Source organism: Bubalus bubalis, chromosome 12, assembly GCF_019923935.1.
Source record: "Bubalus bubalis isolate 160015118507 breed Murrah chromosome 12, NDDB_SH_1, whole genome shotgun sequence".
Taxonomy (NCBI): domain Eukaryota; kingdom Metazoa; phylum Chordata; class Mammalia; order Artiodactyla; family Bovidae; genus Bubalus; species Bubalus bubalis.
Window position 1 is genome coordinate 105,404,817 of NC_059168.1, and position 27,903 is coordinate 105,432,719.

The 27,903-nt window shown below is 61.8% G+C and overlaps 3 protein-coding genes across 5 annotated transcripts; all 3 read left to right on the forward strand.

Moving 5' to 3' along the window:
* The first annotated feature begins 8,583 nt into the window (after positions 1 to 8,583).
* PTGDS (prostaglandin D2 synthase) lies at positions 8,584 to 11,703 on the forward strand. The gene is made up of 7 exons (XM_006062533.3): positions 8,584 to 8,762; positions 9,504 to 9,643; positions 9,750 to 9,826; positions 10,190 to 10,306; positions 10,450 to 10,551; positions 11,176 to 11,201; positions 11,549 to 11,703. Exons 1-6 carry the CDS (start codon positions 8,649 to 8,651, stop codon positions 11,199 to 11,201), a joined length of 576 nt encoding a protein of 191 aa, XP_006062595.1. The 5' UTR covers positions 8,584 to 8,648; the 3' UTR covers positions 11,549 to 11,703.
* Positions 11,704 to 12,015: 312 nt separating this feature from the next.
* Positions 12,016 to 15,162, forward strand: LCNL1 (lipocalin like 1). Its single transcript, XM_025262188.2, has 6 exons — positions 12,016 to 13,000; positions 13,316 to 13,455; positions 13,955 to 14,028; positions 14,160 to 14,270; positions 14,528 to 14,629; positions 14,884 to 15,162. Exons 1-6 carry the CDS (start codon positions 12,902 to 12,904, stop codon positions 14,907 to 14,909), a joined length of 552 nt encoding a protein of 183 aa, XP_025117973.2. The 5' UTR covers positions 12,016 to 12,901; the 3' UTR covers positions 14,910 to 15,162.
* Positions 15,163 to 25,755: 10,593 nt separating this feature from the next.
* On the forward strand, positions 25,756 to 27,760 carry PAXX (PAXX non-homologous end joining factor). 3 transcript variants are annotated; one of them, XM_006062535.3, is made up of 7 exons: positions 25,762 to 26,384; positions 26,454 to 26,514; positions 26,741 to 26,790; positions 26,870 to 27,060; positions 27,142 to 27,216; positions 27,379 to 27,463; positions 27,561 to 27,760. In XM_006062535.3, the coding sequence occupies exons 1-7, from the start codon at positions 26,272 to 26,274 to the stop codon at positions 27,598 to 27,600; spliced, it is 615 nt and encodes a 204-aa protein (XP_006062597.2). In that variant the 5' UTR covers positions 25,762 to 26,271; the 3' UTR covers positions 27,601 to 27,760. The 3 variants fall into 3 exon arrangements, with proteins under 3 accessions (XP_044782500.1, XP_006062598.2, XP_006062597.2); XM_044926565.1 differs by lacking the exon at positions 27,379 to 27,463 and having other exon boundaries at positions 25,756 to 26,384; XM_006062536.3 differs by lacking the exon at positions 26,741 to 26,790 and having other exon boundaries at positions 25,758 to 26,384; positions 26,910 to 27,060.
* The last annotated feature ends 143 nt before the right edge of the window (positions 27,761 to 27,903 follow it).

The window sequence follows — 27,903 nt, forward strand, 5'->3', positions numbered from 1 at the left end:
CGCCCAGGCGGGGGCTGGTGGTAGAGGGGTGGGTCCAGTGACACGGGGACTTCACCCAGGGCACCCCTACTTCACCTAGGACACCCTGACTTCACTCAGGACACCCCGACTTCACCCGGGACACCCCAACTTCACTCAGGACACCCAGACTTCACCAAGGACACCCCGACTTCACCCAGGACACCCTGACTTTACCCAGGGCACCCTGACTTCACCCACGATACCCCAACTTCAGGACAGCCTGACTTCACCCAGGACACCCCGACTTCATCCATGGCACCCCAATTTCATCCAGGACACCCCGACTTCAGCACCCACCAGGCTTCCAAACCCTGACTTCACCAAGGACACCCCGACTTCACCCAGGGCACCCTGACTTCACCCAGGACACCCCGACTTCAGCACCCACCAGGCCCCCCCGAGGGGTGCAGCCCCTTGGGAAACGTGGGCGCAGGATCCTTCCTGAGGCGCCCCACTCACCCAGCCTCACGCAGTCCCCAAAGCCCCTCCAGCCAGGAGACTCACCCCCTTCCCTCCGCCCACCTCTCCCCACCCAGCCCCACCCTGCAAGCACTGAGTCCACACCCTGTCCCTGGGGGCCTGGAAGGTGGGTCCCCCACCCAGGAAGGACCCAGAGCTGCTCCCCAGGTCACAGGGCAGCCAGGGGAGGCCTGGGGGGCACCCAGAGGTGGGCCGTGGTGAGCAGCCTCACTGGCAGGAGGAGGCAGATGGGAGACATGGTCAGTCAGCATTAGCCAGGCGCTCTGTGTGGAGGTCCAGGCAGGTCCCCGAGAGCAGAAGGCGGGCTCTGGAGGGAGGGTCCTCCCAGGGCTCACCTCTCCTGCTCACAGGGCGGAAGGAAGAGCTGAACAAACTTGAGGGGGAAATTCATCAGGTTTGTCCAGAGCCTGGGCATCACCTGTGACCACGTTGCCTTCCTGCCCAAACCCTGCCCCAGGATGCCGAGGTGGGCGGGGTGGGGGCCCAGGAGCCCCGAGGGGCCGAGGCGCTCGGGTGGGGTGGGGTGCTTTGGGGAGGGAACGACACTGGACCCCAGGCCCCTGTGTCCTGGCCCAGACCCCCTGGTAAGGAGGTCATCAGGACCCAGGCAGCTAGACTGGGTGCAGCGGCTCCAGCAAAGGGTCCAGGGCAGGATTGGGGCCCCTGGAGGCCCCAGAGTCGAGCACAGAAGGTCCTGAACAGCAGCCAGGAAAGGGCACCCCGGGGGCGGCCTGGGGCAGGGGACTGGGGGAGGGGGCTGGGGCAGGGGGCTGGGGGAGGGGGCTGGGGGAGGGGTGGGGCTGGGGGAGGGGACAGGAGCAGGGGGCTGGGGGAGTGGAGGGGACTGGGGCAGGGGGCTGGGGGAGGGGGCTGGGGGAGGAGACTGGGGCAAGGGGCTGGGGGAGGGGACTGGGGGAGGGGACTGGGGGAGGGGGCTGGGGGAGTGGAGGAGACTGGGGCAGGGGGCTGGGGAGGGGACTGGGGGAGGGGGCTGGGGGAGTGGAGGAGACTGGGGCAGGGGTCTGGGGGAGGGGTCTGGGGGAGGGGACTGGGGGAGGGGGCTGGGGGAGTGGAGGAGACTGGGGCAGGGGGCTGGGGAGGGGACTGGGGCAGGGGACTGGGGGAGGGGGCTGGGGGAGTGGAGGAGACTGGGGCAGGGGTCTGGGGGAGGGGTCTGGGGGAGGGGTCTGGGGGAGGGGGCTGGGGGAGGAGACTGGGGGAGGGGACTGGGGGAGGGGGCTGGGGGAGGGGGCTGGGGAGGGGACTGGGGCAAGGGGCTGGGGGAGGGGACTGGGGAGGGATCTGGGGGAGGGGTCTGGGGGAGGCCCAGGGGATGTGTGCTGGGGGGCTGGGCAGGGGGCATTCTCAAGATGAAAGGTTAAAGCTACAAATGCAAGATTATCTTCAGGGCCTCAGAAGAAACCCAGCAAGTGAGAGAGGGCCCGACCGGGCCTCACTGAATGCATCAGGGATGTGGGGCGGGGCGAGGAGCCCCAGGACGCCTGCCCCACTCTGCCCCCAGACCCAGACGAGACCCCCCCCCAGAGCCCCATCCCCACTCAGGTCCCCCTGCCCTGGGTCCCCCTCCCCACGGAGGCCTCTGCCCCCCAGGCTTCCCCTTCCCTCCAGGGTCTGTCTCCCCACCCCATCTCTTTCCTGCCTCTGTTTCTGCGGGGCATCTGCTCCCAGATGGCCCAGGCCCGCCCCTCTCCTGAGACGCTGCACCCCGACTCTGAGCCGGCCCTGCGCTGGGCTGCCCTGCTCTCACCGCTGGTCACTGGTTGAGGCCCTGCCCGTGCCGTGTCCTTCGAAGCCATTGGTGCCCACACCCGCCCTCACCAGGAGTGAGCGCTTGGTGTGGGGAGGAGCGGGCAGGACCGCCCGACGGCCGATGCTGGCGTGGCCCTGGCCGCAGAGCAAACTGCAGGGGCACCTGGAGCCCGAGTGTCCTCTCTGCTGTTGTCCTGGCTTCCTTCTCTGACCCTCACCCCACGGCTGGGCACATTCCCGGCCGTCCTGGGCTCTCGGGACCAGCAGAGCTGGGCCCCTCCTCACACACAGGCCACCATCACCAGCACCCAAAAGGGGCCTGGGGAACGGGGAGCCGGGGGCGACCCAGACAGAGCCCAGCCCCCCCCAGGGGCCCCCCTGCTGCAGGCCCTGCTTGGGCGCTGGGCTCCCACCCCTGGGGCCCTGAGCGGCAGGAGCACACACCACAGGAGCGTGCCCAGCCCAGGGCCCCGGGCCCAGACCCGAGTGGCGGCCTCGTGGCCTCTGCGGGCACCAGGGGACCCTGTGAACCCTCAGGCCGGCCTGACACGGTCAAGTTACAGATGAGAGAAAAACGCCAGAATCCAGAGACTTCCCTGAGGCCCTGGAGGCGCAAGGCCCCACGAGCAGTCTCGGCTTCAGGGCCCTTTCAGGGGTGCAGCGCATGCCCCAGGGAACGTGGTGCCCACAGGCCCTGCCTTCCCAAAGACCACCCACGTGGCCTTCCGAAGGGGAGGAGACAAGTTTAGCTCTGACCACTCTCCACCAGGTTGGATGCTTCTGGAAGCCCGAACACTGAATGTCATGGCTCAGGGAGGCCAGGACAGGCGGGGGTGTGAAGGGCAGGCCACTCTCCCGGAGCCCTGCCCACCCCTCCCTGGGGCAGAGCGCTGCAGCGCCTCGGGCTCCCTGGGGATGGCGGAGCAGCCCTGGGCCCTGCTGGCCTGGATCGTCCTCGGGCCCCCGGACCAGCCTTACCTCCCGGGCTGGGAAAGAAGATGCGGAGCGGACATGTGGTCATCACCGGGGTCAGCGAAGGCCAGCCCAGGGCACGGAGCGGACAGAGACACAGATGGAGCCCGCCCAGGGGCGAGTGGACCCACGTGGTCTGGGCAGAAACTCAGAGATGGCCTCGCCTGGGGGCACCCCGAGTCTGAACTTGCCTCCTTAAGTCGCACAGCAGCTGTCCTCTGGGGCCTGGGTGGGCGCGGAGGAGTCCTGAGCCCCTTAGCTCGCCAGCCCTGGCGGTGCCCGGCTGCAGACTTAGGGCCCCCACTCCCTCCTTGAATATGGCCACTCTGCGCCTCTCTCTACCTGGCTACCCCAGATCTCTCCCAGGGCAGCCTTGGACAGGGACCCATCCGGGAGCTGGGCGAAGGCTCAGGGAAAGGGGAGGAGGCCTTCAGGCATTTTCTGGAATGATCTTTCTAGCAGTTTCTGGGTGACCCAGGGTTCTGCTCCTCTTCCACTTAAAATCTCCGTGCAGGGGACCCCCTCGTGTTAGGAGCATCTCAGAAGTGGGGAGCCCCGAGGGCTGTAAGCCACCTGGAGGGTGGGGGGCTGGCCTGACGGGTGAGGTGGGGTCTGGGCGGTATGCCCCCTGCCCTCCAGCTCCCTCTGAGCCCCTTCCCGCAGGCCGAGTGGGGTGGGGGGGCACTGCTGATGGCCGAGCAGCAAGCAGGTGTGGTCCACCAGGGCCCTGTGAGTCCCTGTGAGGTGGGTCAGCAAGGGGCCACCGGGTGTGGAGACAGCCTGGGCTCTGAAGGGCCAGCCATGTCGGGGGGGCACTGCATGGAGACTGGGGCCCGTCACTGCCCCTAGGAGATCAAGTCTAGGCTTGTCTCCGACCCACCCAGCCAGAAGGAGCAAGGCACCCGTGACCTCCCCATGTCCAAGCCAACCCCTGGCACGCCTGTGGCCAGCGCCCACCCCCCAGGCAGACGCCCATCCCCCCTCATGCCCAGACCCTGGGCTCCACGGAAACAGCAGCCTCAGCTCTGCTTATTGCTGACCTGCGGCTCACGTGCCCGCGGGGCCCACAGTCAGTCCGGGTCCAGTCACATCCAGAGCTACTGGATACTGCGATGGGCCCAGAGGAGGGGAGGAGCCTGAGGGGAGACCCGGGTCAGCCTCTGGAGGACCCCTTCTGATGCCAGGGCTGGATGTGGGCTCCTGAGAGGCCAGCTCCGGCCTCCCGGGCTCAGAGCAGCCACCCCGCCTTCCCAGGTCAGGGCCGTGTCCTCTCAGCCGCCCCACCTGCCTGACCCTCAGAGAGCCAGCGAGAGTGCCTGGGCTCCCAGGGCTGGTGGCTGGACTTTCAGCTGGTGCCAGGAGGGGCCTTGCCTCCCTACGTCCCGCGCGCACCCCCCACTTGGAGGGCAGAGGAGACCCAGCCTGCAGGGCTGACCACAGGCAGGCCAAGCTCAGAGCAGAGCCACGGGAGTGGGACCGTGCGGGGGGAGCCCTGGTGCCCGAGATGCCCCCAGCCGCCCCTCCCCAGCCGCAGTCTCACATGGCCCGTGGGCGGCAAGGGAGGGGAGAGACCATGCAGGCGTCTCTGTGGAAGTCACCAGCTAGGGCCCCACCTCACCTGGACCTGGCAGAATCAAGTTGTTGCCCCTGGGAGGGCTGGTGCGTGTGCCCCCCATCAACAGCTCCCTAAGGGGGCTGCCTCTTCCTGCTGCGGGGCCCAGCAGCTCCCCTGGCACCCGCTTCCTGGGCCCTGAAATCGCGCCCTGGATCCTCCGGAGCACGGCCAGGCCCAAGCCCCCACCCAACTGCACTCTGCTCAGGGTCCCGGCAGCCTGACTTCTGGGAGGATTGGGGAAGGGCCCCCCAACCTCCACCCAGCCCTGCCCGCAGAAGCCCCCAGCGCTGCAAAGAGGCTCCCGGAACAGAGCTGTCCAGGTCCACACTCTGATGCCCACGAGGCTCCACAGGTAGAGCACGCTGCTCTCCCAGGGAGCTGCGGGGAGACCAGCCCCATCCCTCCAGCCCAAGCTCACCTTGTCCCCGCCTCCCCAGCCCCAAGCCAGGCTGCCCAGAGGTGCTGGTAGGGGCAGGGTTGGGGGTGTACTGGGGGCTCCGCCCACCCCAGCACCTCTGCAGCCTGGCCTCTGGTGGGAAATGTGTTGGGAAGACAGACAGAGACTCCTAGTCAGAAGAGCTGCTCCTGCAGCCATCGGCCATCAGGGCGGCTGCCCCACAGCAGTCGCTGAGCGGCCTGGAGGGGGAGGCCACACTGGGGGCTCCGAAGGGCTGGTGGGGGCGGGAGGGTGGGGTGTGGACTGGGAGACAGGGAAGGTGTGGCTATTCGGGTTTGGGGAGGGGTCAGTAGCGCGGAGCAGACCAGGGCTCAGAGGGTCAGCCACTCGGGAGCAGGCGCGACAGGAAAGCATTGAAATGAGGGGCCGGGGGAAGGTAGGGAAGCCCCCCACCGCTCCGGGGAGCAGCCCGAGGTGGAGGTCTGAGCAGGATCCAGTACTCAGGGTGGTGCCGGCCAGGCCCCAAGGGAAGACCGGGCCCATCTGAGCAGAGGGGCGCCTCCTGTGTCGTGGGCTGGGCGGGGGCTGGGCGGGGGGCCCCCCCAGCTGCACCCCTGGCCTCTGTCGGGCGTGGTTCTCAGGGAGAAGCCTGCACAGGCAGATGGGGAGCCCAGCCTCCCGGCCAGGAAGGGCTGAGCCCTGGCCGCTCGCCCCGCGGGGCCCTGGAGGGCAGTGTGCAATGGGCACGGTGGCCACCGACAGCCCGCTTTCCGAGCTGTTCCACTGGCAACACTCAGAGACTCCCCTCTAGGGGCCTCAGGAGGCCTCAGCCCACCCCCTGCAGGCCTGGGGAAGGGCGGCCACCCCCGCCCAGACCCCTGGAGGCCTGGGGGTCTTGCTGAACGTGGCCCATGCAGAAGGGGTCTGACGCCCAGTTCCTCACTCCACAGTGTGGACGAACCAGCCCACCCGCCCACCTCCGTCTGGGCCACAGGGAGGCCGAGGGGCCGATGCAGTTCCTGCTCCTCCAGACCCCCAGGCCTCATCCAGGCCACAGTCAGCGGCAGTGGCCAGTCTGGGAGCAGGAGAGGAGGGGACGTGGTGTCCATGGCCAGAAGAGGGAGGCAGATGTACTCCCTAACCCTGGGCCTGGAGGTGGGCGCCCAGGGTCCCCAGAGCCTCCCTGCTCCCTAGAGGGGCACCTTGGGGACCCTGCCCGAGGGCCCCTCCTGTGGGGGGCGGGGCCTGCCCACCAGGGACCTGCGGGCCCAGGTCCGTGGTCCTCGAGTCCTGGGCCGCCTCCTCCGGCACGCTCTCTGCCCTCTACCTGCGTCAATCCCCTGCCTTGCTCTACGATATGTTTACCGCTGGCGGAGATGCTCTGGTCTTGGTGTGACCAGGGCTCGGCAGGCACCCAGCTCAGCCCCGCGGACCCATGAGCTTCCCCACGGCCAAAGAGCCGCCGGGCTCAGTGATGAACAGCAGGAAGCCGGGGCCCACACGGACGTCCCGGGCCTCCCTCCCACCCGCCTCTTCCCGGCCCTCTGCCATCCTGAAAGGAGCCCCCGCTCTGCCCCTGGGCCAGGCTGCATCCTGGGGCAGCCCCAGGGCGGTGCAGGGCCCGGGACCTGCCCCCCAACTCCTGTCTGCTTCTGACAGACCGTCCCCCCACAGCCTTGAGCATACGGAGGGGCAGGGTGCATGGGAGGCCAGGGCAGAGCGGTGGGGGTCTCGGGCCTGCCTGGGCCCATCTCCCCTCACCCCCACCTCCAGCCTCCTGTGCTGGCCCCCCCAACACTGGTCTCTTCCGGGGACGGCCCCCGCCAGCCCTGGCACCAGTGCGGAGGCAGGAGGCCCTCTTTGTGGTGCTGCCCCAAAACCCCGACTCTGTGCTCTGGGATCCTGGACCATCCGCCAGGGGTGGGGCCCCCACAGCAGGGGTCTGGCCGGGCACCCTGCCTTCACTAGGACCCTGTGGGCCTGGGGCCCACCGTCCTGCCCCTGCGAGGTGGGTGGCAGGGCCCGCGCTGGCTCCATTCAGGGAGCTGACCTGGCCCACGCCTCCCCTTCCGCGTGGTTTCCGGACAGCCCTGGGTCTGGTCCAAAGCCAGAGGCCGGGCTGCCAAGTATCCAGCTTCCGGGCGGAAGGTGCCAAGCACCGGACAGGGGCTGCATCCCGTGGTGGGCTGGGCCTAGGGGGTGCGCCAGCTCCTGTGCCCCCCAGCCACAGCCGTGTCCCCTGTGTCTGTACCACGCTCAGGACCTCCTTCCCCAGCCTCACCTCCCCAGCCCCCACCCCAGGTGCGTGCACCCACCCACTCACCGCTGCTCAGAGCTGCCGACCCCACTCAGTCCTGTGCTCAGGCCCTGGCTAGTCGGGGTGGCCTTGGTCAGGACCAGAGGGACAGGGGACACTTGCCAGATTTGAACAGGGCCCAGGACCTGATGAGCTCAGAGACAGCCCGTCAACCCAGGGAGGCCTCTGGGGGAGGCGGCCCTCTCTGCAGTGTGGGGGAACTTCACATCCTCTGGCCCCGGGGGAGGCACCAGCATGGCACCCCAGGTAATAGGACAGGCCAGGTGGGGCCATTGCAGGTGTGGAGGTGTGCAGGTGTGGAGCTGTGCAGGTGTGGAGGTATGCAGGTGTGGAGGTGTGGAGCTGTGCAGGTGTGGAGCTGTGTAGGTGTGGAGCTGTGCAGGTGTGCAGGTGTGGAGCTGTGCAGGTGTACAAGTGCGAGGAATGGACCTCTGCCCAAGGCTGTGGGCCCGAGGCTGGGAAGCATGCCCCAGAGTCCCACAGCCAGACCCCGCCAGCTGGCTCCGGGAACGCTGTGTTGCACACCAGGCCCTCGGGCTCCACTCTGGGGGGAGCTTTGGCTTCTCTCCTTTGGCCCAAGTTTCCCATCATCCCCTGGCCTGCTGGGCCTTCCGGGACGAAACTCAGGCAGTGCAAACAGGGCCTTGTGTCGCCTCCCAGGGTTGCCAGGCTTGGACATAGAACAATGGCAGGGCTTGTGAGGGGAGTCAAGTGACCAGAGACCCCAGAGGCAGGGCAGCACCAAGGCACATGCCCCCGGCCCCAACCAGGCTGCTGGAGTGGACCTTCCGAGGGTGGAGGAGGGACCCGCCACGTGGGGGCCTCTGCCCCCCCAGCTCGGCCCGGGGGGCAGGCCCAGGCTGTCCCAGTCAGCGCCTCTTACATAAGCAGCCCTGTGGGGGGCGAGGCCGCCGCTGGACTCCGCTGTCCTGTCACCCCCCCGCGTCACGAGCCTGCAGTGGGCTGTCCTTGGGCCTGGGCGGAGGCCAAGCCAGGCCCATAAATAGGGGTCTCCGGGCGGCCTCCCTGCCTCCCGCCCGCCTCTCTGCCTGTGCCGACGGCCCGGTCCTGGGAGAATGGCCACTCCGAACAGGCTGTGGATGGGGCTGCTCCTGCTGGGGGTCCTGGGGGTCCTGCAGACCCCAGCCCCCGCCCAGGCCGCCCTGCAGCCCAACTTCGAAGAGGACAAGGTGAGGGAGGGCTCCCTGCCTGGTGCAGAGACAGGACGGTGCCCGTGGGGAGTGGGGTGCTCTCCCCGGTAAGGGGGAAGCAGAAGAGGAGGGCTGGACCGGCCGGAGGAGGGTGACCGGGAGAGGCCTCCCCAGGCGATTCACCGACAGAGAATAGCCCTACAGAGAGGAGCCCGACGGGCAGGGACGCGCCTGTGAGCGGGAGCGCGCGCTCATCCTACCCGCGGGTCACCTGCGCGCCCGCCACCCCTAACCCAACACGATTAGCCCAACAAGCTCACGACGCCCAGGGCAAACAGGCACACTTTCCACACCTGGGCCGGGGACGCACCTCCGCGCGCGAGCGCGCAGATGTCGGAGGAGCCCGGGTGGCGCCAGGAACGGCGACGGACCGAGTGCGCCCCGGTGCGCGCCCCCTCCCCCATGAACACGCGCGCAGAGGCCTGCGGGGGTTTGCTGGAGCACGTCGGAGCGGGTCTTCCGGCTCCGCGCCCCACGCCCGCATCCGACTCCGCTAGGGACGGCCCTGCGCCCTCTGCCGCCCGCCCCCCTCCCCCCCTCCCCAGGCCGGCGGGAGCGGGACCCCGCGGTGGGGGCGGGGCCCGGGTGAGCGGGCGGGGCCGCGCCGGAGCAGGGGTGCCGGGTGGGGTGCGGGCCGGGGTGGGTGCAGCCGGACGGGCCGCCCACCCTCGGCGGGTCCGGAGGGTCCCGGCCGACCGGCTTGGGGTCCTGTCGCCGCAGTTTCTGGGGCGCTGGTTCACCTCCGGCCTTGCCTCCAACTCGAGCTGGTTCCTGGAGAAGAAGAAGGTGCTGTCCATGTGCAAGTCTGCGGTGGCCCCCGCGGCGGACGGCGGGCTCAACCTCACCTCTACCTTCCTCAGGTGGGCAGCGGGGCGGGCATCTGGGGCCCAGAGCTCCCGGCGCAGGGCGGCAGTCTGGGGACACCCCCAGCACCTGACCCCTGACCCCAGGATGACCTGCCCACAGGAAAGACCAATGTGAGACCCGGACCTTACTGCTGCGCCCCGCCGGCCCCCCAGGCTGCTACAGCTACACCAGCGCTCGTGAGTGCGGCCGCGAGCCACGCTTGCTGGCCGGGACTCGGGGCAGCACCCTGCCCGGCAGTACAGGGGAGGCTGAGGGGGCGGCTGCCCCACCAGGGTCGGCCTGGGCCTGCCCAGCAGCCCCCCATGAAGGGCTCTCTCCAGCTGTCTCTGCCCCACGCTCCCCTCGCTCCTCTGGCAGCTCTGCACCCCAGGACTCCTGCCCTCCTTGCCCCTGCCTGGGATGACCTCCCCTGGCCGTCTCTCCTCCTCCCCAGGGGGCTGTGGCTGCGGGGTTTGTGGCTGTCCCGTGCACCCCTGATTTTCTGAGCCCTTCTGGTTTGGGGACACTGGGCCCTGCGGGGCTGTCTCCTGGGTTTCCAGACTGGAGCAGCACCCACGAGGTGTCAGTGGCAGAGACGGACTACGAGACCTACGCCCTGCTCTACACAGAGGGTGTCCGAGGCCCCGGGCAGGACTTCCGCATGGCCACGCTCTACAGTACGTGTCCCCACGCCACGCCCTCCACCGGGCCTTGGGCTCCACCCGTGGGGGTGTCTGGGGGCACCCCGGGCTTGGCAGCAGGGGCAGAACGGGGATCCTCCAGACAAACGGAGGCCAAAGACTTCTCCCCGCTGCCCCAGGCCGCACCCAGACCCCCAGAGCCGAGGTCAAGGAAAAGTTCACCACCTTTGCCAAGAGCCTGGGCTTCACAGAGGAAGGCATTATGTTCCTGCCGAAGACTGGTGAGCACGCTAATCTGACGGGAGGGGATTAAGGTCAGATTAGAGGCAGACAGACTGTCTCCTGATCTGGGGGAGGCCGAGGGCTGGAGTCCGTCCGGCCAGACTGCCCACTGACCGGTGCACGGCCTCCGGAGCGGGGGCGGTCTGGCCTCACACGGAGACCTTGGTCTGCAGCCCCTGGGCCAGGCCCAGCAAGACGCTCCTCGGGAAACACCCCCTCCCTGGATTCACCACGCTCCCACTGTGTGCCAGGCCCCGGGTCGGCCCCGGGGATGCAAAGGTCCCAGCCTGGGTGGGGTGCAGGGGGGGCCCTAGAAATGGGGCCTGAGGACGGGTGTCCGCGTCGGGACACAGGGACAACCACACGGGGCTCAGCACAGGCTCCCTGAAGCGCGCATGGCCTCCTTGCCAAGGCAGCCTGCTCTGGGCCCGGAGGGGGGCGGGGGGGGTACCGAATCTTCCTTCCGGAGGGGTAGACAGAGCCTGGGGGAGGGGCAGGAGTGATGGGGGTGAGGTGACAGTCAGCAGTTAGGGGTCGACGAGATGCTCTCCACGCCCGCAGCAGGGGGTGGGCAAGGGTGGGCCTGGGGCACTGACCACAGGCCTGGGCTTCTTTCTTGGCAGACAAGTGCATGGAGGAGCACCCATAGGTGAGTGGGGGCTGGGGGCCACCTTCACCCAGCAGCCCCCTCACTCGTTCATTCAACACATGCTCACCAACAGCCTCCCTTCTGCCATGAGGGCTGGCCTCCGGCCGACAAGGGCTGCTTCACGGAGGGGCCTCCACTGGGGTTCAGCAAGGTCACTGGGAGTGGGCGGAGCGGGCGGCCGGGACAGGACTGGGGTGGGAAGACCAGGGGACGGCAGGGGAGGCCGGTGCCCTTTGTTGAGAGGCCTCAGTGGACGGGCCCTCGCAACCTGAGACCGGAGGGGGCTGGGGTCCTGGGGTGGGGGGCGTGTGGCCAGCCCCACCTACAGGTCCCACTTTCCTGCCCAGGTGAGTCCGCCTCTCAGGACCTGGCCCTTCTGTCCTGCTCAGCCATTTCCTGCAACACCCAAGACCCCAGCCCGAGACCCCAGCCCTGGCCCCTCGCCATCCGTGCCCCCCTCAGCCTTTATTCCCGCTCTGAAAATAAACTCTGAAGCAAGTCAGCGCCTGCCTCCTGACTGTCTGTCTTGCACTTGGGCCTGGCTCTGGCCAGCTCTCTGGAGACCTGACCGTCCCCCTTCGCTTTGGGCCTGGGTGTCCCTTCACCCTCTGTGAAATCTCAGTGGCTGGCTCTGCGGGACGCCCCGAGGGACAGGTAGGGGTGCACTAGCTCAGCCCCTGATGGCGTGGGAGAGGCGGCTGGCCGGAAGCCTGGACAGCCCAAGGAAGCTGTGTCCCCACCCACTCTACACGGCCAGATCCCACCCACTGCAGCCCCTCCCGCCCCCCCCCCCAAGGTGCAGCTACAGCCAGCCGGTTCTGGGCAGGTGCCCACAGCCTGCCCCAACCCCGGCCAGGCCCAGGGCAGCTCTGAAGGAGTGGGATTTGTGCCCTCAGGCGGGACAGAGAGAAGGGTTTGAGGGCGCAGAGGGGAAGGAGGCTGGAGTGTCCATGCACCCCAGACAGGACAGACTGGCCGAGGGGGCTGGAGACGGCCACCCCCCATCTCCTGGGGCCACCTGAGAGCCCCCAGACCCCCGGCCTCTGGCCTGGGCCTCAAGGGCACAGCCCTGCCCACTCGCCAGCCCCTGGTACCTGAGCTAACCTGAGCCTTGCGCAAGGTCTCTCTCCCAGCCCGCCCTTCGCCTCCTGCTGCCCCCAGCTTCTCAGCCAGTGTAACCATTCTCAGGCCCCTGTCCTGGGCCCCCTGGCTCACAAGGCATAGTGCCCACAGCAACCTGCCCACCAGGCCCTGTCCAGGCCACCAGGTTGTGAGGGTCAGAGGTTCGCGTGAGATTTTGGAATGGCTTCCCAAGGCTCTGCCTGAGCCCAGGGCTGGAGGCCACATCCCACAGGGCCTGCCAGGCCTTTGCCTCCCCTTGCTCCGGGGCATCCGGCCCCCTCCCCAGGAAGGATGGGCGGGGCCTGGTGGGGGCCACTGGGCCAGGGTGCTCCAGGCGGGCAGGCTAGTGCTCCAGGGAGCAACCTGATCGGAGCCTATCACAGTGGGGTCTGTCCCAGGCGGCCAGGCCAGTGCTCCAGGGAGCAACCTGATCGGAGCCTATCATCAGAGGGGGCATGTCCCAGGCGGGCAGGCCAGCGCCCCAGGGCATCTCAGGGGCATAAAGGCACAGTGGGAGAGGCCACCCCAACCCTCCTGTCCTGCTCCCGAGCCCCGTGCCATTGACAACACCTTCCAGGATGCTGCAGACGCTGCTGATCAGCGGGACCCTCGCCCTACTCGCTGCAGCCCCAGGCCAGGCCCAGGTCCCCATCCAGGCTGACTTTGATGCCAGCCAGGTGCGCACAGACATGCCCGGGCTGGCAGCCTCTGTCTGACTGCGTTCTACCAGACAGGCCAGAGGGCTGGGGGAACCCAACCCAGCCCCCACTCTGGTTCAAGCTCAGCTCAAGGGGACCAAGCCCGCATCCGTCTGCCCAGCTGACTTGGGGTGGGGGGCTGCAGAGGACAGTGGGCCCCTCAGCCCCAAGTCTGACTTCTGTCCCCACCTCTTGCTGGGCCGCCAGCCAGATGAGTTGCAGCTGCCCCCCAAGTTTGGGTCAGGTTTGACATGGCAGCCAGGGCTGCCCCCAGCTCGCCCCGTCCCCCTGCAGTTCCAGGGCCCCTGGTATGTGGTTGGGGCGGTGTCGGACGACCAGAGCTTCCTGGATGCCAAGGACAACATGAAGATGCCCGTGGTCTTGGTGACCTCCTTGGCCAACGGCAACCTGGGCATCAAGTTTGGGTTCCCCACGTAAGTGATCCCAGGAGTCCCACCTTGGACTGGCCTTAGGCCCGGCCAGCGTGGGGTCAGGTGGGAGCCAGGAGGAAGCAGGGGTACGCCCGACCCCAGAGCCAGGCCCCGCCCATGCTAGGCTTCAGGGCTATCGAAACAGTAGCCCCGCTCATCTGCTCCTCAGAAGGGCCCCACCTGAGGGCGTGGGGGAGCCATGTCCGTGTGTGTGCGCGCGTATGCACGTGTGCCGGTGTCTCGAGGGGAGACGGGGAGACCCCGCAGGCCCCCCGTCCCCTGGCTGTGTCCCTCTGCCCCAGGGTGTCTCCTCTCCTGTAAGTGAATCATAAAGCACCCGTGTGATCAAACGTTGATCTGATGGGAGACAGGTGGCCCTGGGGCAGTTGGCAGCAGCTAAGTGGCAGCTTTTTGTCGCGGTCGGGCAGCGTCTTCAGGATACCCAGCAGGGCTGGGCGGTGGGCAGGGGGTGCAACTCAGGCCGCTGGGGTCCCCTTCCCAGGCCTGATGGCAGGTGCCAGGAGACGGACAGCACCTTCACCAAGGGGGCCGTGGACGGGCAGTTCAGCAACGCGGGTGAGGCCTGCGTGTCGCGGGCGGTGCCGGTTGGGTGGGGGCAGCGGCAGGGCCAGCTCGCGGGGACCATGGGGATGGGCAGGGGGCGTCCAGGCCGGCGCCCAGCTCAGCAGGCTCCCACGCCCCCCCAGCTATGGCCCAGACCGACATCAGGGTGGCTTTCACGGACTACAAGCACTTCGCCGTCATGTACTTCGAGACTCAGAAGGGGGGTGTAAAGAATGTCTGGCTGCAGCTCTACGGTGGGTGACACGTGGTGGGAGACCCACCCACCTAAAGGGCCGCACTCACACCACCACGGCCCCATCACGGCCTTCGTCTGGGGTCACATGGGAGGTCTGCTCTGCGGTGTCCCCATGTGCCTCCCCAGCGAGCCCTGACTGGGAGGCAGGTGAAACCAGCATCTCCCAGTGTCTCCCTGGGCCCCTCCCCAGCCCCGCCCCACCTCCCCCTCCCCCTCCCAGCCCTGCCCCTCTGCTCACGGCGCCCCTGCCCTCAGCCCGGGCCCCAGAGCTGTTTCCTGAAGGAGCCCAGAGGATGCAGCAGCTGGCATCCAAAGTGGGCCTGAACCCCAGCCAGGGCGTCCTGCTGCCCAAGTCAGGTGAGCACCATCCCTAGGCCGCCCAGCGCTGCAGGGGCAGAAGGACCTCCGACCCAGACTGGGGTTTGGGGGGTGCGGGAGGCCCCAAGGCTCACTCCTCGGGCGCTGGATGCACAACAGGAGGGCCAGGGAGGGAGGAGGGGGTCACAGGCAGGGGCGGGGCTTGGCCCCTCGGGGGAGGGTCCGGGACCTCTGCCCCGGGGAGGTGGGGAGGGGGCGCCGGGCGTTTCCTCAGGATCCGCTCTCTTCCACAGAGCAGTGCGCGGAGGTCCTGGCCTAGGTGAGCGCGGGCCGGCCTGGACCACAGCCGCCCAGCGCCCCGCAGACCCGGGAGGCCCCGCCCACACATCCTGGAGGCCCCGCCCATCCTGGAGGCCCCGCCCGCGGGGCGGGAGGGGCGCGAGCCCCACCCCAGCGGGGACCCAGCGCAGGAGCTGGAGCCGGCGGTGTTGGCGGTGCCCGCGGCCCAGCCCTCGAGGAGCGGCTGCCTCTCCACCCCACCCCCAGCACAATAAAGAGTCTCCACAAGCCGGCGCCGCGCCTTTCTTGGACGTAGCGGCAGAGGGGCCGGGTGGGCAGCGGCGGGGGCGCCCCGGGAGAGGGGCCGCCTGAGAGAAACAGTGTGCGGCTCGGGCTCCATCCCCACCGGGGCGCGCTCCGCAGCTGGTTCCGGGGGCCTGGAGGGACAGGGCAGGACACTTGCCCGGCAACCAGCCCACCGCCTGGGCAGAAGTTAGGCCCGAGAGAGGCGGCTCCTTTGGTGGCCGGACAAGGCGTCGCAGTGGCTTCCTTGAGTCCCCCTCGGACCCCAGGCGCCAGGCCAGGGGTGCAGACCTGCAGCTGCCCGAGAACGAGACCCCCGACCCACGCCCGGTAGGCACCTGGGCTCCTCGGGCCCCGGGTCCCCCCACCGGGTCCCCCACACCACGGCTCGGGGGGTCCCCCACACCACGGCCCGGGGGTTCCCCACAGCACAGCCCGGGGGGTCCCTCACACCACAGCTGCGGGGTCCCCCACACCACGGCTCGGGGGGTCCCCCACACCACAGCCCGGGGGGTCCCTCACACCACAGCCCGGGGGGTCCCCCACACCACGGCTCGGGGGGTCCCCCACACCACAGCCCGGGGGGTGCCTGCACCGCATCCATCCTAGCCTGCCCTCCAGCACCGCTTCTCCCTGACACCTGCCCACAGATCTCTGTCCTGCCGTTATGTTTATGAGGGAAATAGAGCTGTCCTTTCACGGCTGGCCCTGAATCATTTCAGGGTAAAATGGCATGACATCTGTAATGTAACTCATTCAGAAAACAATCGCGCAAGATGTACACGTGTCAAAGGTTGAGCGTGGTCCCCGGGTGACAGCTTGCTATGCTACTTTTTCTGCTCTTCAGCTGACTAGATGTTTTTCAGTAGAAACACAGCCCTGTCCTTCCAGACTAGTGTTCTCCACCTGGGCCCTTCCGGCCAGCGTGGTCACTGGGAGGGCGAGCCCCCACGTCCAGGGGCCCCTCACCCCTGCACACCTGGACTCCCACAGTGCTGCTGCTGCCTGGCCGGCCTGCCAGGCTCTGGCCCACTGTGGGCACCACAGGGGCGGGACCTGTCCCGTCTGCCCCTGCCCCAGCCTGACACCTATCCCGCAGAGACAGGCAGTAGGTGGGAAGGCGCAGAGAGCCAGCCCCTCCCACCTGAGATGCCAGCTGCTCACGAGACAGGCATCTACAGAGGGACTGGCGATGATCCAGTTTCTATTCAGCGTGCCCTCCGCCAGCTCCCTTGGTCGAGACACACAGCTTGTGGGAACTTAGCTCTCCAGCCAGGGAGCACACCCAGGGCCCCGGCGGTGAAAGCGCCAAGTCCTAACCGCTGGGCCGCCAGGGAATTCCCAGTTGATCGACTGGATCGTTGGTTGGCATTCGGCTTCCACACAGACCGAGAAGACGGCCTGGAAATTGCCTACGAGCGGGGACTCACTGTGGGGCGGGCTGGGGGGCCGCCTCTCCAGCAGGCTCTCGACCCCTGCCCTCCCCGCTCACTGCCCCCTCCAGGGTCCCCGGGAGGGGTGTGGCGTGAGGAGATGCAGCCTGCGCTCACCCTCTGGACCCGGGAAGGGCCACGGCCCTGGCGCCTGCCGAGGGCCCAGTCCTGCACGCCCCTCTCTGGCCACAAGGGGGCAGCCCTTAGCCAGCTGCCCACCCGGTGCCAAGGCTGCACGGGTCACGGTCAGCGCGCCACTCCTCAGCCCACAACCGGCCCGTGGATCCCCTCTCAAGAGAGTAACGGCCAAAGACCTGAGGTGGCCAACAAGGGCCCCCTCCGCTGACCCCACGGGTGTTATTGCAAAGAGTCAGGTCATTGGGAAAAAGATTGTTCCACGCCTAAGCACTCAGGAGCCTTCAGTTTCAGCCTCTAACCAGCCTTTCCAACATCCTCCCAACCCCCAGCACGGGGCTCCGAGGAATCACAGGGGCTCCTCCCAAGCCTCCTCCTAAACCTCCTCTGTGTTTTTGGCCACACCACATGGCATGTTCCCCCACCAGGGACCAAACCCATGCCCCCTGCATTGGAAGCACGGAGTTCTAACCACTGGACTGCCAGCGGAGTCCCCCAACCCTCTCTCTATATATTTTTTCTTAAACTGTGTCTTTTCTTTCTTTCAAGCTCTCCTTGTTAATCAGCTTAGATTGGTTACTGGTGATTTACATTGACCATAGGAATAGAAAAGTTTTATCTGAGCTAAACCGAGGACTGTAGGGCAGAAGGCCCAGATTTAAGAAGCACTTGAATTGTGCTCCCCAGGCTGCAAAATGCGGAGGGACATTTATACAGGCAAAAACTGCAAAGATACAGAAACTTTCAGGAATTAGGGTTGAAGCTGACAAGGAGGAAGGCTGTTTGTAGAGCAAGAATCAGTGGGGTCCAAAATACAAAGTTACAAGGAGAGATCTTGAGACCATAAGGTCGCAGGTGGTAGTGACTAGCAAAGTACAGTTGGGGATGACCTTGAGTCTGATACAGTTTAAAAAATTCAAGTTCCCAGGGAGGCAGGAGCTGTCTGAAACCACATCCACAGTGGCCACCCGGTTCGTGTGGACGCCTGCACCACAGCTTTACATCTTGTCAGAACAACAAACACCAAACATGACAGGGTTACATTTTCTCAAGGTCCGAAGACAGATCAGCAGGCGCACAGCAAGTCAGCGCGACCTTGGTGTCTGGGGAGGGAATCTCATCTTCAAAGGAATATAGCACTGTCACTGGGGAGGAAGGGGCAGGAGGTGGCATTTATCCCTGTATTCAGAGTGGACATTCTAAACAATCAGGTAATGCATTTCCCCCTCCCTCCTCAGTGTGTTAAAGCAGATACACAGTTAATGTTCGACAGGCCGTAAGACAGGCTGCTCTAATTAGCATAAAGTTTAAGTCAAATTCTGTATAATCCAGAATCACTCCCCCATGCCTTAATTCTTGCATCAACCATGTCTCCCCAGAGTGCGTGTTTAATTCTCTCCGGCTCGAGTGTGCTCTTCTGCATCCACTGTTCTAAGACACAGACTTCAGATGGGAGATTTCTGAGCGCCCCCTCCAACCCGTTCTGTTACTTGACTCTGACCTTAAGAGATCTCCGTATGTGCACGCTCCCTGTCCCGAGAGACACGATATCCAGGAAGGGTCCTCCCTGGCATCAAGGGGAAAAGTTGCTGAATGTGGAAAAAAAAAAAAAAAAAAAAAAAAACGGCCGCTTGATCAGCAATGCTTTCAGAGAAACATCTCCAAAGGAGGAAACGTAAAGATTAATAAATATAAACCATATTCAAAATGGAGTCAGGAGGTTCCATATTAAGAAGTGGCAAGAATACACAGAAGAACTGTACAAAAAAAGGTCTGAGTGACCCAGATAACCACAAAGTGTGATCACTCACCTAGAGTCAGACATTTGAAGTGTGAAGTCAAGTGGGCATCACTACAAACAAAGCTAGTGGAGGTGATGGAATTCCAGCTGAGCTATTTCAAATCCTAAAAGATGATGCTGTGAAAGTGCTGCACTCAATATGCCAGCAAATTTGGAAAACTCAGCAGTGGCCACAGGACTGGAAAAGGTCAGTTTTCATTCCAATCCCAAAGAAATGCAATGCCAAAAAATGTTTAAGCTACCTCACAATTGCACTCATTTCACACGCTAGCAGGGTAACGCTCAAAATCCTTCAAGCTAGACTTCAAACGTATGTGAACCAAGAACTTCCAGATGTACAAGCTGGATTTAGAAAAGGCAGAGGAACCAGAGATCAGATTGCCAAAATCCTTTGGATCATAGAAAAGGCAAGAGAATTCCAGAAAAACATCTACTATTGCTTCATTGACTATCCTAAAGCTTTTGACTGTGTGGATCACAACACACTGGAAAATTCTTAAAGAGATGGGAATACCAAACCACCTTCCCTGCCTCCTGAGAAACCAGTATGTAGGTCAAGAAGCAACAGTTAGAATGGGCTGATTCAAAATTAGAAAAGGAGTACATCAAAGGTGTATATTGTCTTATTTAACTTATATTGAGAGTACATCATGAGAAATGCCAAGCTAAATGAAACTCAAGCTGGAATCAAGATTGCTAGGAGAAACATCAATAACATCAGATATGCAGATGACACCTTCTTAGTGGTAAAAAGCAAAGAGGAATTAGAGACCCTCTTGATGAAGGTGAAAGAGGAGAGTGGAAAAGCTGGCTTAAAACTCAACATTCAAAAAACTATAATCATGGCATCCGGTCCCATCAGTTAAGTTTAGTTGCTCAGTCATGTTTAACTCTTTGTGACCCCACGGACTGCAGCATACCAGGCTTCCCTGTCCATCACCAACTCCTTCAGCTTGCTCAAACTCACGTCCATCGAGTCGGTGATGCCATCCAACCATCTCATCCTCTGTCGTCCCCTTCTCCTCTTGCCTTCAATCTTGCCCAGCATCAGGGTCTTTTCCAATGAGTCAGTTCTTCGCATCAGGTGGCCAGAGTATTGGAGCTTCAGCTTTAGCATCTGTCCTTCCAATGAATATTCAGGACTGATTTACTTTAGGATGGACTGATTGGATCTCCTTGCAGTCCAAGGGACTCTCAAGAGTCTTCTCCAATACCACAGTTCAAAAGCATCAATTCTTTGGCACTCAGCCTTCTTTATTGCTCAACTCTCACATCCATACATGACCACTGGAAAAACCATAGCTTTGACAAGATGGAACTTTGTCGGCAAAGTCATGTCTCTGCTTTTTAATATGCTGTCTAGGTTAGTCATAGTTTTTCTTCCAAGGAGCAAGCGTCTTTTAATTTCTTGGCTGCAGTCACCATCTGCAGTGATTTTGAAGCCCAAGAAAATAAAGTCTGTCACTGTTTCCACTGTTTCCCCATCTATTTGCTATGGAGTGATGGGACCAGATGCCATGATCTTCATTTTTTTAATGTTGAGCTTTAAGCCAACTTTGTCACTCTCCTCTTTCACTTTCATCAAGAGGCTCTTTAGTTCTTCTCTTTCTGCCATAAGGGTGGTGTCATCTGCATATCAGAGGTTATTGATATTTCTCCCGGCAATCTTGACTCCAGCTTGTGCTTCATCCAGCCTGGTATTTCACATGAAGTACTCTGCATATAAGTTAAGCAGGGTAACAATATACAGCCTTGACGTACTCCTTTCCCAATTTGGAACCAGTCTCTTGTTCCATGTCCGGTTGTAACTGTGGCTTCCTGACCTGCAAACAGGCTTCTCAGGAGGCAGGTCAGGAGCTGTGGTGTGCCCGTGTCTCCCATGTCTTTGTGGCTTCCTGACGTGCACACGGGCTTCTCAGGAGGCAGGTCAGGTGTGTGCTGTGCCCGCGTCTCCCATGTCTTTGTGGCTTCCTGACGTGCACACGGGCTTCTCAGGAGGCAGGTCAGGTGTGTGCTGTGCCCGTCTCTCCCGTCTCTTTCAGAACTGTCACATTCTGCTGCGATCCACACAGTCAAAGCTTTTGATGTGATCAATAAAGCAGAAGTAGATAGTTTTCTGGAATTCTCTTGATTTTTCTATGATCCAGTGGACGTTGGCAATTTGATCTCTGGTTCCTCTGCCTTTCTAAATCCAGCTTGAACATCTGGAAGTTCTCAGTTCACATACTGCTGAAGCCTGGCTTGGAGAATTTTGAGCATTACTTTGCTAGTGTGTGAGATGAGTGCAACTGTGTGGTACTTTGAACATTCTTTGGACTTCCCTGGTGGCTCAGACGGTAAAGTGTCTGCCTACAATGTGAGAGACCTGGGTTCAATCCCTGGGTTGGTAAGATCTCCTGGAGAAGGAAATGGCAACCCATTCTAGTATTCTTGCCTGGAAAATCCCATGGACGGAGGAGACTGGTAGGCTACAGTCCATGGGGTCACAAACAGTCGGACACGACTGAGCAACTTCACTTCATTTTCACTTTGAAGATTCTTTGGCACTGCCGTTCTTTAGGATTGGAATTAAAACTGCCCTTTTCCAGTCCTGTGGCCACTGCTCAGCTTTACAAATTTGCTGCCATATTGATTGTAGCACTTTCACAGCATCATCTTTTAGGATTTGAAATAGCTCAACTGAAATTCCATCACCTCCACTAGCTTTGTTTGTGGTGGTGCTTCCTAAGGCCCACTTGACTTTGCACTCCAGGATGTCTGGCTCTAGGTGAGTGATCACACCATCGTGGTTATCTGGGTCATGAAGATCCTTTTTGTATAGTTCTTCTGTATATTCTTCCCACCTCTTTGTAATATCTTCTGCTTCTGTTAGATCCACACCATTTCTGTCCTTTATTGTGCCCATCTGTCTTGGCATGAAATGTTCCCTTGGTATCTCTAATTTTCTTGAACAGATCTTTAGTCTTTCCGTTCTATTTTTTTCCTCTATTTCTTTGCATTGATCATGGTCCCATCATTTCATAGCAAATACTTGGGGGAAAAATAGAAAATAGTGCCAGATTTTCTTTTCTTGGTCTCCAAAATCACTGCGGACGGTGACCGCAGCCCTGAAATTACAACAGCTTGCTCCTTGGAAGAAACAGTAGGACAAACCTAGACCGCACATTAAAAAGCAGAGATGCAACTTCACCAACAAAGGTCCATCTAGTCACAGCTGGGGTTTCCAGTGGTCATGAATGGATGTGAGAGCTGAGCAATAAAGAAGGCCGAGTGCCAAAGAATTGACGCTTCTGAACTGCGCTGTTGGAGAAGACTGTTGAGGGTCCCTTGGACTGCAAGACCAAACCAGTCAATCCTGAGGGAAATTAACCCTGAATATTCATTGGAAGTCCTACTGAAGCTGAAGCTTCAGTATGTTGGTCACCTGATGTGAAGAGCCAACTCATTGGAAAAGAGCCTGATGCTAGGAAAAATTGAGGGCAAAAGGAGAAAGGGGCAGCAGAGGAGTGAATGCTTAGATAACATCACTGACTCTATTCAACGGACAGGAGTCTGAACAAACTCCAGGAGATAGACGAGGACAGAGGAGCCTGATGTGCCGCAGTCCATGGGGTTGCAAAGAGGTGGACTCGACTTAGCGACTGGACGACAAGGGGCTGGTGAGGCCACACTCACACCTCCTGCCTGATCGTCCAGACTCGAGGCTCACAGGCACAGCAGCTCTCGCTCACCTCCATCAGACGCACAGTCATGTCAGGAACTCCATGAAAAAGGAGAGGCCCCAGGTCTCCTCCAATCCTACCCTGCCCCAATCAATCATCTTGGGAAGGGCTTTTCGACCCTCCTGAAATGCAGGGGTCATCCACGATCCATCTCCTCCTCCCTGCTACCTCTTTCCAACTCCACTCTGAGCCCCGGCCCCACCTGCATCAGCTCTGCCCTAGGAACTCAGCAGCCCTCTACTATTCTCCCTGCCCCCCCTTGCCTTCACCCCTGAAACCCTTGATCCCCCCGCCTCATGACATTCAACATGGGCTTTATACACAAAAATCAGAATGGCCACCTCCATCCCACTCCAGCTTAAACCTGCCAACAGCTTCCCATTCTGCATTCATTCATTTGTATATTTATTAAATATCTCTATGTTCCAGCCATTAGAAAAGACCCTGATGCTGGGAAAAACTCAGGGCAGGCAGAGAAGGGGACGACAGGATGAGATGGTTGGATGGCATCACTAACTCGTTGGACATGAATTTGAGTAAACTCCGGGAGTTGGTGATGGACAGGGAGGCCTGGTGTGCTGCGCTCCATGGGGTAGCAAAGAGTCCGACGTGACTTAGCAACAGAACAACAAAAACGTGCCACTTCAGTTCAGTCCAGTTCAGTCGCTCCATCGTGTCCAACTCTTTGCGACCCCATGAATCGCAGCATGCCAGGCCTCCCTGTCCATCACCAACTCCCAGAGTTCACTCAGACTCACGTCCATTGAGTCAGTGATGCCATCCAGCCATCTCATCCTCTGTCTTTCCCTTCTCCTCCTGCCCCCAATCCCTCCCAGCATCAGAGTCTTTTCCAATGAGTCAACTCTTCGCATGAGGTGGCCAAAGTACTGGAGTTTCAGCTTTAGCATCATTCCTTCCAAAGAAATCCCAGGGCTGATCTCCTTCAGAATGGACTGGTTGGATCTCCTTGCAGTCCAAGGGACTCTCAAGAGTCTTCTCCAACACCACAGTTCAAAAGCATCAATTCTTTGGTGGTTAGCCTTCTTTACAGTCCAACTCACATCCATACATGACCACAGGAAAAACCATAGCCTTGACTAGACGGACCTTTGTTGGCAAAGGAATGTCTCTGCTTTTGAATATGCTATCTAGGTTGGTCATAACTTTCCTTCCAAGGAGTGTCTTTTAATTTCATGGCTGCAGTCACCATCTGCACTGATTTTGGAGCCCCCAAAAATAAAGTCTGACACTGTTTCCACTGTTTCCCCATCTATTTCCCATGAAGTGATGGGACCGGATGCCATGATCTTCGTTTTCTGAATGTTGAGCTTTAAGCCAACTTTTTCACTCTCCTCTTTCACTTTCATCAAGAGGCTTTTTAGTTCCTCTTCACTTTCTGCTATAAGGGTGGTATCATCTGCATATCTGAGGTTATTGATATTTCTCCCGGCAATCTTGATTCCAGCTTGTGTTTCTTCCAGTCCAGCGTTTTCATGATGTACTCTGCATATAAGTTAAATAAGCAGGGTGACAATATACAGCCTTGATTCTGCATATAAGTTAAATAAGCAGGGTGACAATATACAGCCTTGACGTACTCCTTTTCCTATTTGGAAACAGTCTGTTGTTCCATGTCCAGTTCTAACTGTTGCTTCTTGACCTTCATACAGATTTCTCAAGAGGTAGGTCAGGTGGTCTGGTATTCCCATCTCTTTCGGAATTTTCCACAGTTTATTGTGATCCACACAGTCAAAGGCTTTGGCATAGTCAATAAAGCAGAAATAGATGTTTTTCTGGAACTCTCTTGCTTTTTCCATGATCCAGTGGATGTTGGCAATTTGATCTCTGGTTCTTCTGCCTTTTCTAAGACCAGCTTGAACCTCAGGAAGTTCATGGTTCACATATTGCTGAAGCCTGGCTTGGAGAATTTTGAGCATTACTTTGCTAGTGTGCAAGATGAGTGCAATTGTGCGGTAGTTTGAGCATTCTTTGGCATTGCCTTTCTTTGGGGTTGGAATGAAAACTGACCTTTTCCAGTCCTGTGGCCACTGCTGAGTTTTCCAAATGTGCTGGCATATTGAGTGCAGCACTTTCACAGCATCATCTTGCAGGATTTGAAATAGCTCAACTGGAATTCCATCACCTCCACTGGATTTGTTCGTAGTGATGCTTTCTAAGGCCCGCTTGACTTCACATTTCAGGATGTCTGGCTCTAGGTCAGTGATCACACCATCGTGATTACCTGGGTCGTGAAGATCTTTTTTGTACAGTTCTTCTGTGTATTGTTGCCACCTCTTCTTAATATCTTCTGCTTCTGTTAGGTCCATACCATTTCTGTCCTTTATCGAGCCCATCTTTACACTCGAGAATACAATGGCGAATGACACAGACAGAAAGTCCTGCCTTTGTAAACCTCATGGTGAAAATGGGCAAGAAAGAGAATAAATAACCGTATTAGTAACCACTGCTGAAAGACTACCCCCCGCACTCAGCGGCTGAAAACAGCGTGCATTGTCTGCCTGTTTCTGAGGGGCCAGGAGCTGGCTGTGTGCCCTCTGGTGGGGGCTGTGTTCCCAGCAGAAGGCTCCGCCGGGAGATAGTCGGTGTCCAGGCTTCCCCAAGCTGGGCCTTGGTCCTTTGCCACCGGGCTCCTTGTGCCGTGTGAGCAATTCCAGAGGAAGACAGAGGTGACAGTCCATCGCTTCTGGCACATTCTATTGGCTGTCTGCGAGGGACTGCATCCGGCGCAGGCTCAGGGGAGGGCACCCGCAGGCTCCGAAGCAGGAGGCGCTTGCTTGCGGCACCGTAGAGGCTGCTGTCAGCACGCGCATCAGAAGGCGCCCTGCATAGTGACAAGCCGGGAACAAGTAAGCACAGAGGAGAGAGGACACGAGGTGTGTGGCAGCGTGCTGAAATCAGGTATAAAACAAGACAAGGCCTCACCGGAAAGGGACCTTTGTGTAAAGATCTGAAGGAGGGTCTGGGGAGGGGGTGCCAGGCAGAGCAGAGGTCCCAAGGCAGGAGCCTGGCGGGGGTGGGGGGGGTGGTGGTGGGGGGGGGGGTTGTGAAACAGGATGCAGCCAGCGGGGCAGGCTGGGCTGCAGGCATGTTTGAAATCCATCAGCACAGCTTACAAACCCACCTGCCAGCCACCCTCCGTATGCCTCAGTCCTGTCACTCTGGCCTCGCAAAGCCCGGAGCAGAGCTGTTCTGTGTCCACAGCAGGGTTTCTGCAGAGGCCGCCCCCTCTGCCTGGTGCCCCCTTTCCTGGAGTGCTCCATTCCTCTCTTCTTCCAGGTCACAGCTCAAAGGGCACTGGGCACGACCTGAGGACTTCATGCTTCATTGTCCATCCCGTGAGCGCTCCCCAGCTCTAGGAGATCAGAGACCCGGCTACTGATCAAGGGGAGCTCCGGGCCGGGACAACACCGGCAAGGAAGGGGGGCTGGCTAAACATGGCGGAGCGAATGAACGAGGGGCGTAAGGCTGGCGCGGGTTACCATACTTTATTCTGTTTTGTATTTGACTTGTTCCAGTTGACACAGGAAGAGGGGTGCGGAGGCTAGGGGTAGGCCGCAGGGACCAGAGGTGGGGGGTCAAAGAGATCTGAGCCCAAAGTGGTGGCTGGAGAGGCCTGCGCCCCCTCAGGGCTTGCGCCAAGGGGGGAACCCCGGACTCAGCGGGGACAGGGGGCGCGCAGAAGGGAAGGTCCAAAGAGGCCAAGCCCCAGACGGTGACCAGGTTTGGTGAGAGGAGCCGGGTAGCCCGAGCCTTGCACGCCGCCCTGCCCCGCGGCGCAGGCTCCGCCCCGGACCAAGCCCCGCCCCACAGCGCAGGCTCCGCCCCGGGCTAAGCCCCGCCCCACCCCGCCCCGCCCCGCTCCGGAAGCCTTTTGCCCGCGCAGGCGCCCCAGGTCCCGAGGTGCCCCAGATCCGCAGGCGCCCCGGGCCCGCAGGCGTCCCAGTGCCGAAGCCCTGCCCGCCGGATCCCTCCGCCCGCCGAGGCGCCATGGTGCCGCCGCCTCTCTGCACGCTGCCGCCGGGCCCCGGACCCCCGCGCTTCGTGTGCTACTGCGAGGGGGAGGGCGGCGGGCCCGGGGAACGCGGCGGCTTCAACCTCTGGTGAGTAGCGGGTCCCGCGGGGCTGCGAGGGGGCGCGGGCGGCTCGGCCTGACTGCCCCTGCCCCGCAGTGTGACGGACGCCGCGGAGCTCTGGAGCACCTGCTTCACGCCGGACCGCTTGGCGGCCCTGGTGGGTAACGGGGCTCCTGGGTGGCCGGGAGGCCCCCCGCACCACACACCTGCAGCGCGGACCGCCTGTGGGCTCGCAGGGGGCGGCCTGGAATTTCCCGGAAGTACCTGGGCACCCTTCCCACGGCCTTGCAGCTGCCCCAGGAGGCTCTGGTCTTGCGGATTGAGGGTGTCCCCAGAGGCCGTAGGGTCTCAGGCCCCTGATGACCAGCCCTTGTGCCCTGTAGAAAGCCCGTTTTGGCCTCAGTGCGGCTGAAGACATCGCCCTCCGATTCAGGTGAGCCTCTGAGTAGAGAGGCAGGGTGGGTGGGGAGCAGTGGATGTGGCCACAGTACTCAGCTCCCCTCCTTCCCCAGGGCAGCCTGCGAGCAGCAAGCTGTGACTCTCACCCTGCAGGAAGACAGAGCGTCCCTGACCCTTTCAGGGGGCCCCTCGGCGCTGGAACTTGACCTGTCCAAGGTGCCGGGCCCAGAGGCAGCCTCCAGGTTGCAGACACTGACACTGGGCTTGGCAGAGCGTGTGTGCAGCTTGGAGCGGCGGCTGGCAGGTAGGTGGGGGTGGGAACCCCCAACCTGGGCTCACTAAGGTCCCCCAGGCCGGGCCTGCATTCCTGCTTTCCACCCCCCAGCTGCTGCAGCGGAGGAGACGGCCACCAGCCCCAGGAAGAGCGCCCGGCAGGCGGGGCCTCATCTCTTCTTCCCAGGTAAGGCCTGTCACTTGTGACTCGGGCTGGGGCCGTGCTGACTGTTCTGGGACTCAAGAACAAGCCTCAAAGTCCAGAGAGAGGCTCTATCCTTGTGGGAGGGGGTCGTGGGCCCGGGGTCTTGCTGGACTCAGGAGCCCCCCCCCCCTCCTGTTTCCCCAGACCCAGATCCTCAGAGAGGTGGCCCTGGACCTGGGGTCAAGAGGCGGTGTCCAGGGGAGTCTCTCATCAACCCAGGCTTCAAGAGGTGCCTCCCCGCCCCCCATCCCTCCTGTGCCCAGGGTCCAGCGTGGACCCTGCCCACCCCTCCACACCCCACAGCATCATCCCCTCTTCTCTCCCAGTAAGAAGCCGGCAAGTGGTGTAGACTTTGATGACCCCTGAAGGCACCACGGAAAGAGGGACGTTAGGACTGTGCCTGCGAGGAGAGGGCAGGGGCGGCCCCCAGGACCTCCCGCGGGCACCTGCCCAGCCTGCTGCCAGGCCGAACAAGGCCACTCCTCTAGCCCCTTCCCCGTCAAATAAACAGCTTCATCTGGCAAAAGTCATGAGGTCATGGCCAGACGCTGGCTCCTGGGCCCGTGGGCTGGGCGTGGGGCCGTGTCAGGCTCTGCGCTTCCTGGTGAGACTGCCCACCTCTCTTGCCCTGCCCACTTGTCCCTGCTAGGCACACCCAGGAGCCCAGCC

Bases quoted from the DNA above. Each gene is read 5' to 3' on its own strand.
- PTGDS (XM_006062533.3), top strand. From the start codon at position 8,649: ATGGCCACTCCGAACAGGCTGTGGATGGGGCTGCTCCTGCTGGGGGTC. The intron at 9,644-9,749 runs GTGGGCAGCGGG...ACCTGCCCACAG, and splicing joins CTCACCTCTACCTTCCTCAG to GAAAGACCAATGTGAGACCC. The intron at 10,307-10,449 runs GTACGTGTCCCC...CCGCTGCCCCAG, and splicing joins CCGCATGGCCACGCTCTACA to GCCGCACCCAGACCCCCAGA.
- LCNL1 (XM_025262188.2), top strand. From the start codon at position 12,902: ATGCTGCAGACGCTGCTGATCAGCGGGACCCTCGCCCTACTCGCTGCA. The intron at 14,271-14,527 runs GTGGGTGACACG...CCCTGCCCTCAG, and splicing joins TGTCTGGCTGCAGCTCTACG to CCCGGGCCCCAGAGCTGTTT. The intron at 14,630-14,883 runs GTGAGCACCATC...TCTCTTCCACAG, and splicing joins CGTCCTGCTGCCCAAGTCAG to AGCAGTGCGCGGAGGTCCTG.
- PAXX (XM_006062535.3), top strand. From the start codon at position 26,272: ATGGTGCCGCCGCCTCTCTGCACGCTGCCGCCGGGCCCCGGACCCCCG. The intron at 27,061-27,141 runs GTAGGTGGGGGT...TCCACCCCCCAG, and splicing joins CTTGGAGCGGCGGCTGGCAG to CTGCTGCAGCGGAGGAGACG. The intron at 27,464-27,560 runs GTGCCTCCCCGC...CTTCTCTCCCAG, and splicing joins ATCAACCCAGGCTTCAAGAG to TAAGAAGCCGGCAAGTGGTG.